Below are 10,571 nucleotides of genomic sequence, written 5' to 3'. Positions count from 1 at the left end.
TCCATGACTTCTCCGATTTATTAGTGTTACATATTTTCAGAAAAGAGTTAATTCGCCGAATTCTGATCCGTGTGCTGCCTTAACAAACCCGCATATTTATATGGAAGCCTCATCAGGTAATGTAGATTAAAATTTGTTCAAATTATGACCCCTGTGGGTAGGACGGGGCCACAACAGGGAATCCAATTTTTACTTTATGGAGAACAATTCTTTAAATATTTTTTTTCAACAAAGGCAAAGCCATGATTAGTCAAATGTATCTGGAAGCATTCTCAAGTAGTGTAGATTCAAGTTTGTTCAAGTCATGACCCCTTGGGGTAGGGCGGGCCACAATGTAAGTTCAAATGTAAAGAGCAATAAAGCCACATGTAGTCAAGAAATAGGCAATCATCCTTTTTTAGTGTAGACGATTCAAAAATGTTCAAATCATACTCTATCCCCTTTAAGGATTGGTTGGGACTACTTTTGGGTTTAAACTTTCAAATAATAAACTGATTTCTCTTTGTTTCCTAGCCGCAGTGTTCAGGTGAGCGATGTGACCCATGGGCCTTTTGTTATCAAAGACTTTTGCTCTATGTACTTTGAAGCTGTTATTTAACCCTAAAATTGGAAAACAACAGATATTAAGGAATAAATGAAACAATAATGATACAACAGTATTTGTTTAAGAATAATTATGTCATTTCATAGTAGATTACTACTGTGGAGTCATCACTTATTGTAGAAAATTAATGTTCGTGGACTTCTTTGGTCACTCTTACCCACGCACTTACATTCCCCAAAAACTTTTATTTATTTATTTAGTAAATAAAGAGACACAATAAAGATACCGTATAAACTTGTCTTTCAAATCATGACTTTAAAAAGGAAACTTTGCTTGTCAACGGATATTGATACCCACTAGTGAAAATGTGCCCATAGCTAAATGATAAGAAAAAGTAGGCCTTTTCTTTGAGGTGGGGGTAACTGTTGGAAATAGGAAAATTGTTTTTTTAGAACTAAAAATAGAATATAATATCGTATTAGTGGACTATTTATAGCTAGACATGAGCGTTTATTAAGTTGATATGCGTTGATATGTAATATTCTTTAGTCTCTTTGCACTGTTGTTTTTATAATTTATTTTTATTTAGGAAAAGGATTTTACACAACATCAAAAGAAAGCTAATATAAATGATTTTTTTCAAAACTTAAAAATACCCCAAAACAAATGATTGATTTAATATTGTTTAACGCCGAGTCCGCAATTTTTTAGCCATGTTTCGGCGGACAAACAAAAGAAGAAGTAAAAAACAACTTTAAACTGCAATGGAAGATATAAAGTAATTTTAAGACTTTTAATAGGATCACGTGTCGGGTATTATTTTTAGTAAAACTTGGATATAGCGATCTTCGTTCTTTTCATCTTTTACAAAGTAAGAGATGATTAGGCGCTGATTTTTCAACAAAAAAAATAATAAGAAGGAAGATTCATACAAGGTGGTTATCAAAAGATAAATTAAAATATATTCAAAAGGTAACTTGAATAACTCTTTTTTGTTTTATCTTTCACTACGATTTTGAAAGTAGTGAAGGAAAAACTTCAAGAGTACTGTGTAACAATATATTCAAGAAGTGGTGTAAATCAGATGTGGATACTCAAAAATTCCAAAACTTTTGGACAATTTGAAATCACAAGATTTTACCAAAACCAGCAGCTTAAAAACTTACGACTTTTAAACTTTATACAAAACCATTCCCCATGATAAATTAAAGCCCAGGCTTTTTGAAATCACTGACAGCTGCTTTGTCAATAAGAATAGAACTCGTAAATTTACTAACATGGTCATGGGTCATTTGCGAAATTATTTTCTTAAAACACATTCTGATTGCACTCACAGGCACTTTGAAGTTGGCATCAAAGAGATGCTTGAGTTTCTGAATGAAAATATCTATGTGGTTTTGGAGACCAGGTATTCCTACAATCTATTTGTATTCCCATGGGTACCAATTGTGTTCCGTTATAAGCAGACCTTTTTTATATATAAAATTTTTTATGTGTGAAATGAAGAAAACACTTGGTGTGGACTTCAGCTCGACATTTAGATATATCGACTGTCACAGGGTGGCTGGCGGCTTCCCAAAATCACACAATACAGTTTTGTTAAAATAGTTTTATTTACAATATGCACAAACACACGCGTTTCTACATGGCCCAATGGCTTCCTGCTGGATGGCATAAAAGGATAGCTGGCCTAAATGGGACCTATAATATAAATCAAAGTTAGATACAGACATAATATAATTATACATTGCTCATACCTGTACATTGTGCTGTACATTTACTTAGGTGTATTTTACTGCATTTTACTTTACATAGTTGCATTTTACTGCACTGTACTTATACTTCACTTCAATTCAAACTACTTTACTTTATAGAACTTTTACGTTCCCACATAAACTAAGTGTATTACTTGTAGACAACCACTTTAAGACGAATACTATACGCCATACTTTATACATACAACACTACGTCTACATTATACATATACTCATACACTTATACTTTTACTTATAACACATATACTTTACATGAGCAAATACACGTACTACTTTGAATCTAACTTACGAATGAAATTATAGAACAAAGTTCTGTGGCCATTTCAGGAATAAAAACCGTAAATAAATAATACAGCTTACAATTATAATAAATACACTTACCCAGAATAGGTGAACTTCTGGTCATGAAATAATAAAACATAGAACAAAATAAGGTAGAAAGTTGAGCAGTCTTAAGACACTTCTGCTCTCTTCAGTTGCTACGCCCAATCTGATTTCACGGGATTTAAATTCACCAGGTAAAACCTGCTAAACAAGCTTAAAAGTATGGAAAACATATTGGGCAAATAATATTAGTTATATAGTAATCAGATAAAACATATGGAAATCAAATACGGACATCAATTGTGACATTACCTTCCCCCTTTAAAGAAAAATTACATACATGTATTTTTTTCTCAAAGACAATTTATGTACAAGATTTTTTTTTTTTACTTTTCAAACATAAGATAAAACAAGAGAAAATTCTTCATTCATCAACTTTATTTACATGGAAATGCTGACGAATTCTTACTGTCTGCTTAAATAATCCGCTCCTACATTGTCCTTTCCTCTGATAGCCCTGATGCGGAATCGGTATGGCTGAAGTGACGATGCCCATCTCCTTAGTCTGGAGTTCACCAACTTCGTCTTATTCAAATATACTAGCGGATGGTGATCTGTCTCTAAAATAAACTCTTTGCCATAGAGATACCTGTGAAACTTTTGCACGGACCAAATGATACCCAAGCATTCCTTTTCTATCGTCGAGTAGTGTTCTTCACTTGGTTTTAGTTTGCGGCTGGCATAGGCAACCGGGAGTTTGAATTCACCTTCTTCCTGTAAAAGTACTGCTCCTATACCTCTGTCGGATGCGTCAGTCTGTACAATGAAAACCTTGGAAAGACCTGGTAATTTCAAAATCGGAGATTGTATAATAGATGCTTTTAGATTTTGAAATGCTAATTCCTGAGCTTCTGTCCACTGAAGTTTACTAGGAGAGAACTTTCTTATGAGGTCTGTTAATGGAAGAGCTATATGGGCAAAATTCGAGATAAACTTTCTGTAAAAATTTACCAGTCCTAGAAAAGATCGTAGTTGTTTTTTCGTCGTAGGATGGTTCGCCTGTTGTATAGCCGACACTTTATCTGGATGAGGATGTACTTTGTCATCGCCTATGATATGGCCCAAACACTCCAGTTTCCGATAAGCCAAAGAACATTTCATTGGTCTGGCAGTGAGATTTGCTAAACGGAGACGCTGTAAAACCTGAGAAAGCACAGAGATATGTTGATCAAAAGCATGAGTAAATATCAAAATATCATCTATGAAATTGTCAACATTAGACACGTTGTTGAGCACCTCTCGCATGAGACGACAAAAAGTAGCCGGAGCTGTAACCAGCCCAAACGGCATTTTGGTGAACTGGAAATAACCTTGGGGAGTCTGAAAAGCTGTCATTGGACGGGCAGAATCAGACAATGGCACTTGCCAGTACCCCTTTGTTAAATCTAACCGTGAGAAGTATTTATGACCTGATAATTTAGCAAACATTGCGTCTACATCAGGCATAGGCTCCGCATCAAACACAGTAATGCGATTCAGAGCTGTAAAATCGACGCAAAACCGATATGTGTTGTCCTTCTTTGCAACAAGGACTATTGGGGATGAATATGGACTTTCCGAATATTCGATTACCCTAATTTCTAACATTTTACGCACCTCATCTTTCACTGTTTCCATCATAGCAAAAGGGATTTGTCTCGGACTTACTCTCACAGGTTTATCCGTTGTTGTCCTGATTACATGTTCAAGCACATGCGTGTGGCCTGGTACATCTGTTACGGACAGATGATACAAACAAATTTTTTATTTGAAAAAATTTTGATATCATGTCACAAGTTTAGAAAAGTGGATGGTTCTTAGAATTTTTTCTCCTAAGAACTGGAAAATGAAATAGACTTGGAAAATATTAGTAATATTTCAATAAAAAACAAATATTTGCAAATCACATTCAGTAAAGGTTTACAGATGAAAACAAATGTCAGAATATGTTACCTTGGAGCTAAAAGTTTAATATAAACTTTAGAAAAATATACCAAGCCAGGTTAATTTTGTGAGGAAAAGCAAAATGACAAAAAATTAGCAATATCACATAGTCTGATTTTTACCATTTAGCTTTTCCTAATAAAATTCACCTGGATTGGTATATTTTTTTAAATTTTTATTACACTTTTAGGACCATGGTAACATATTCTGAAATTTGTTTTCACCTGTAAACCTTTACTGAATGTGATTTGTCTATATTTGTTTTTTTTAATGAAATACTACTAATATTTTCAATGTATATTTCATTGTTCAGCTCTTAGGAGAAAAAATTCTAAGAACAGTCCACATTTCTAAACTTACGACATGATATTAAATCTATTTCAAAGAAAAACTTTGTTTGTATCATCTGTCCTTAAAACATCACTATACCTGTGTAAAAGATCCATAAGAGTTTGTCTCTCATCTCTGTTGAGATCTGGATTCACATCTACATCTTTGTAGGATTCTCGAGACTGTACGTGTACGAACTCTGCTTCTTCATCATACTCACCAACTGATTCATCAAACTGAATCTGTTCTGAATCTACAACTGACATAACACATTGAACAACTGGTTCACAACGTTCTATATATCTTTTTAACATATTTGCGTGATATGTCTTTACTTTTCCCTTCACATCTAACTGATAGTCTACTTTACCTATCTTTTTCACAATTTGAAAAGGGCCTTTCCATTGCATAAGGAGCTTATTACTATCAGAAGGCAACAAAACCAAAACTTTCTCTCCTGGTTTCATATTTGGTACTCTAGCCTTCTTGTCAAAGTACACTTTGTGTCTTTCTGACGCCCTCTTAAGATTCTCCTGTGCCAACTCCCAAGTTGACTCCAATAGCTCGCGGAGATCTAAAATGTACTGGTAGGTAGACTTTACCTGTGGATCCGGAATTTTTTCCGTCCATAGTTCTTTCAGGATCGTCATGGGTCCTCTCACCGTACGACTATATAACAACTCAAAGGGAGCAAAAACCAAACTTTCCTGGGGCACCTCACGATAGGCAAAAAGCACAGTGGGTAGATATTTGTCCCAGTCTCTTGGTCTATCTATACACATACGTTTAGGCATTTGCTTAAGTGTGCCGTTAAACCATTCAACTAACCCGTTGCACATAGGGTGATACGGAGTAGTTGTTAACTGTTTCAACGAAATGAGTCTACTCACCTCTTTCATGAGCCCGGAAGTAAATTGGCTTCCCATGTCTGTCAATATTTCCTCTGGAATACCTGTATAGGAGAACATCTCAAGTAAGGCCTCAGCAACCCGCTCTGTGTCTATTCCTGGAAGTGCCTTCGCTTGTGGAAATCTTGTAGCGTAATCGACTAAAGTCAAAATAAAACGATTACCTTTTTCAGTTGGAGGGTGAAGTGGACCTACAATGTCTACAGCAACTCTTTTAAAAGGCACGTCTATTAAAGGCATTCTACCTAAAGGAACTTTCGTCACTGTACCCTTAGACACCGTTCTTTGACATGTATCACAAGACCTACAAAATCGTTTTATCTCCGACTGCATTCCTGGCCAAAAGAACTCTGACAAAGTCCTACAAATGGTTCTACTAATCGCTAAATGGCCAGACATGATCAATTCATGGGCTAATTTCATTACAATATGACGGAACTTGGATGGGACTATAAGTTGAGAATAGGTCTTACCACTGTCTTTTTCTGCTGACAGATATTTCCTGTACAGAAGACCATTCTTTTCAAACCACTTGACCTTACCATCACGTGACCTTCGACCTTCCTGTGCATATCTGCGTGCCGTTTCGAGTGACGGATCTGACTGCTGCTCTCGCAATATGTCATCTGGGTTGATTTCATCTTTGACGATTTCTGGAACTTTAAGAGGTTTATACTTTTTCTGTTTTTCTTTTACCTGTTGTCTTGTTTCAACCGCTGTAATAGTGTTAGGTTTCCATTCTGGATCCGGATCATGAGGTTTCCTGGCATTCTCTACTTCACCTATAATCAGATCAAAGACAGGATTTTCCATACACCAACATTCATACTCACCTGATACATATGGAGAATCAATGACAACCTTTGCCACTGGGACCACTATTCTCGTGCTGTCTGCCAAAACACACGTTTCTTGTCTACCTGTAAAGTTTTCCTCTTTTACCAGACTACAATGTTTCGACATCCTGAATCTCTCAGTAAGGTAACTGGATAACCTTCAACGTAACCAGCTGAAAGAGGCATTGGTTTCTCTGTAGAATGACATGCCGATGTTAAAACGGTTGTATGGTCACTCACCTGACTACAAATAGACGGGTTTTGACTGTAAATCAGCGCTGCGCAGTTACTTGGATTTGCATTACTACCACTTGCTTGAACTTTCCCAAGTTCGTCCTTGCACACTGCTGCACTTGAGTTTTTACTTTTAAATCTGCACTGGGGTGCAATGTGACCATATTTGTTACATACAAAACATTTTCTTTCATTGTTTGGAACAAACCTTGGCTTCTGTTGCTGATGCTGACGTGCATCTTTGGGTTTTTCTGGTACCTTTCTTACCTCAGGTTTATGTACTGCCTTTGAACACAAATTGATAGCACTAGTATTTCTGGCTTCCCTAAACTGATCAGCTAACATACTCATCTGATCCACTGTCTTTGGAACATTCTGCTTCAGAAATACAGCCAATTCAAAATTACACACATACAGTACCCGCATCGTTATTCTTTACAATTCTATCGTGTCCTATCGTGCGTGCATCCTATCGTATCGTGCGTGTATCCTATCGTATCGTGCGTGTATCCTATCGTATCCTATCGTATCGTGTTTTCCGTTTATCGTGTTTTGCGTTTATCGTATTGATCGTTTATCAGGTTCTATCGTGTATCGTGTTTTGCGTTTATCGTGTATATTCGGAAACCCTCGCTTTTTATCTTTACTATGTAAAGAAACTACTGAGCTATTCCGAGTTTCTTTTTCGTTTTGTTAATAAAAATAAGATTAATTCAACCGAAAAAGAGAAAATAAAGATTCATCCCTTTCTTTTTCATCAATATAAGAAATATTAAAGCGTAGAAGGAAAAAATAATTAATCGCGTATTTTATGAATGAATAAATTGATTTAATAATGAATAATTAATTAAATAAATAAAATAATTACATCATGCTAAAGCAGAGAGTAATTGTCAAAATTTAAACAGTAACTCTATTTTTCGGAAATGAAGTTATAAGTAGATCGATCACCTGGTCTATTTCTTTAAAAAATAATTTATCGAATTGTATGATTTGTTTTGTCAAAATTACATACTATTTAATATGATTTTCTCAAATGAATCAGGGTTACCGGAGAATTAAAGATTTTTGGTAGGCTACGATGTTCCCGTACACAAAAAGCAAATAAATAAATAATAAGCAGGATATTGAAATGTATCTCTTTTTCATGCAATATTCTGTTTTTACTTGTTTATCGTCTGATATACATGTACAGGGGAAAACATGAAGTTTTTTAACAGCTTACCTTTTCGGCATGGAAATAAACTCAAAATATAATCCAGCGGGATGCCAAAAATCAAAATAAATCGAAGACCTTTCCTTACAAGAAAACTGACACGTATGTGTAGCTCTCTTATTAGCACACTGTCTTCCTGTGCGGTCAATCACCCCCTCCCCATTCTCCCCTAACTGACACCTCGGCCCGTGTGTATGATCACCGTCTACATACCTGTACTGATTTCTCACCTGGGGTCAATTAGTAACCTCGAATACTACCTGGTTCTAATGAAACGCATCTACTTATTTACGGAATTTTGTTCCTAACTTGTTTGAACAATTTGATCAAAGATTTAATTCAAAATATATTAAATAATTGTACAATTTATGGATTAAAAAATCATCTTGAATGTTAAATAAAAATTCAAATAAATCAATTTAATGAAATGAAGTCCCTAAACTCACTCCGTTGATTTTTTTTTTTCATTTCGTACAATGTTTCCATTATGTTTATGTAAATAAGTCTTTTAATAAACTTTAAAAAATATACTGTACTTATGGTACATGCACTTTCGGGTCATCGGGTTTTCTACGTAATACGGACAAAATTAATTCTAGGAAACAATTTCATTGATCGTAGAAACGGATGAAATAGTTCTTACATTCTAAACTATGAAAATTAGCTCGCAATATTTTTTTAACGGTATCTTACTATAAAAATAAAACAAAAGGAGTCGTCTGATCCGCCGTGACCATGCAAGACTAATAAATACACCGAATCAATTTATAGAATTCATCGATTTTATTCCATACGTATACAACTTTTTTTAAGAATTCAATATTATATTTGGCTATTTGGTTAGATCTTGTTTATCTAATTTTAAATTGGTTGCGGACTTTCAAAATACCGCCCTTCGAATATGCCTAATATGAGATTACCGGGTCAGTGTAAAATGATTTTTAAGGTTTAATAATTCATTTGCCGAAATAAAACTATTTTTTTATTATTCGAAACAGTACACACAGAGTTTAATAGCAATGATTTATAATTATTTAGTCGGAAAAGTCGCATTTCACTCTTTTAATATTTGTTAATTATTTTTTCTGTTTTGTATTGTAAAGAAGAAAGTATTTAACCATTCAATGTTCGTTAATAAATACGAGGTTTTAAATATCTGTAATGTAAAATGTTTACATGTACATAAGTCAGTGCTTAGCGTAAACGTACATGTGCAGTTGTAGCAGATTCAAATTCTCATGACACAGTTTACATGTATTAATGCAGAGCGCCATTATTTTAATAATTATTTAGATTTTTATTCAGGAAATTTAATTTTCTTGAACTGTTTCATTCTTGATAGATCTATCATGTTAAATTTATTAATTTTGTTAAAGCCGTTTTCTTTAAACCTTTCTTTCGGCCGGTCTTCTACTTGTATTTTTTCTAAGATATTAATATTTAATTGCCATTTTGGATACATCGCAGATTGTAAGCTTTAGACATTAAATACAAATATTTAATTTATTGCGTAAATTTCTTCCGTGAAATAACTTGTTACTTGTAGATAAATTTATTAGATAGAAAATTAAAATGTATATTTTTCATTAATAATAAATCTGTTTATAGAGTTTCAAAATTCACACCCTTGAAAAGAAATTTAAAAAAAAAATACAGTCTCCATTTCATGAAAATCCATTTAATCACTGTCAATTTTTATATATATAAATAAACAACTTTTGTAAAATTAATACAGAGATCTCAGGTTCTTTTATAATAATTAAATGTACTTTATAGTTTAGATTTGAAGCTCTGCAAGTATTTAAATTAAAATATGATTTAATTAAAATAATCTTTAATCTTTAAATTTAATTCAAAATAATCTTTTCGTCTTGTCAGAAAACGTTTCGAATTTTGAAACAATCCTATCAGGTTTTGCGTTTATCCTATCGTGAAGATCGTTTATCAGGTCTATCGTGTTTTGCGTTTATCGTGTTTTGCGTGTATCGTGTTTTGCGTTTATCGTGTTTTGCGTTTATCCTATCGTGCGTGTATCCTGTCCTATCGTGCGTGTATCCTATCGTATCGTGCGTGTATCCTATCGTATCGTGCGTGTATCCTATCGTATCGTGTATCCTGTAAAGAATAACGATGCGGGTACTGTATAACATTTGATCTCGAAGCATAAGATCGAAAAGAGCCTCAAATGAACAAGAAATTTGTGACATTTCGACGCACCGAGTCAAGTAAGAAGCAAGTCTAACAGTGAACTGAGAAAATGTTTCCCGAACTTCAGGTCTACAAGAACGAAATTTCTTTTTAAAACCATCCTCTGTCATTTCGTACCTACGTAGTAAAGCTGCTTTAAGTTCATCGTAATCACTTACTTTTGACGTAGACATGAGAGCATATACATCTAGAGCTCGTCCTTTCAATAAAGCG

At 34.2% G+C, this 10,571-nt stretch overlaps 1 protein-coding gene across 1 annotated transcript; it reads right to left on the bottom strand.

Moving 5' to 3' along the window:
- Positions 1-3,108: 3,108 nt before the first annotated feature.
- On the bottom strand, positions 3,109-7,360 carry LOC134229804 (uncharacterized). Its single transcript, XM_062711598.1, has 3 exons — positions 6,859-7,360; positions 5,056-6,757; positions 3,109-4,375 (listed from the first exon to the last, which is right to left on the bottom strand). Exons 1-3 carry the CDS (start codon positions 7,358-7,360, stop codon positions 3,109-3,111), a joined length of 3,471 nt encoding a protein of 1,156 aa, XP_062567582.1.
- Positions 7,361-10,571: the final 3,211 nt, after the last annotated feature.

This window comes from Saccostrea cucullata, unplaced genomic scaffold (genome assembly GCF_032062105.1).
Source record: "Saccostrea cucullata isolate Sc308-1 unplaced genomic scaffold, CSIRO_AGI_Scuc_v1 ctg1420, whole genome shotgun sequence".
Lineage (NCBI taxonomy): Eukaryota > Metazoa > Mollusca > Bivalvia > Ostreida > Ostreidae > Saccostrea > Saccostrea cuccullata.
Note: the sequence above shows the minus strand (reverse complement) of the source record. Positions and strands in the feature narration are given on the sequence as shown.

Bases quoted from the DNA above. Each gene is read 5' to 3' on its own strand.
- LOC134229804 (XM_062711598.1), bottom strand. From the start codon at position 7,360: ATGCGGGTACTGTATGTGTGTAATTTTGAATTGGCTGTATTTCTGAAG. The intron at 6,758-6,858 runs GTTATCCAGTTA...GTGTTTTGGCAG, and splicing joins TTCAGCTGGTTACGTTGAAG to ACAGCACGAGAATAGTGGTC. The intron at 4,376-5,055 runs GTATAGTGATGT...ACATGTAATCAG, and splicing joins CTTATGGATCTTTTACACAG to GACAACAACGGATAAACCTG.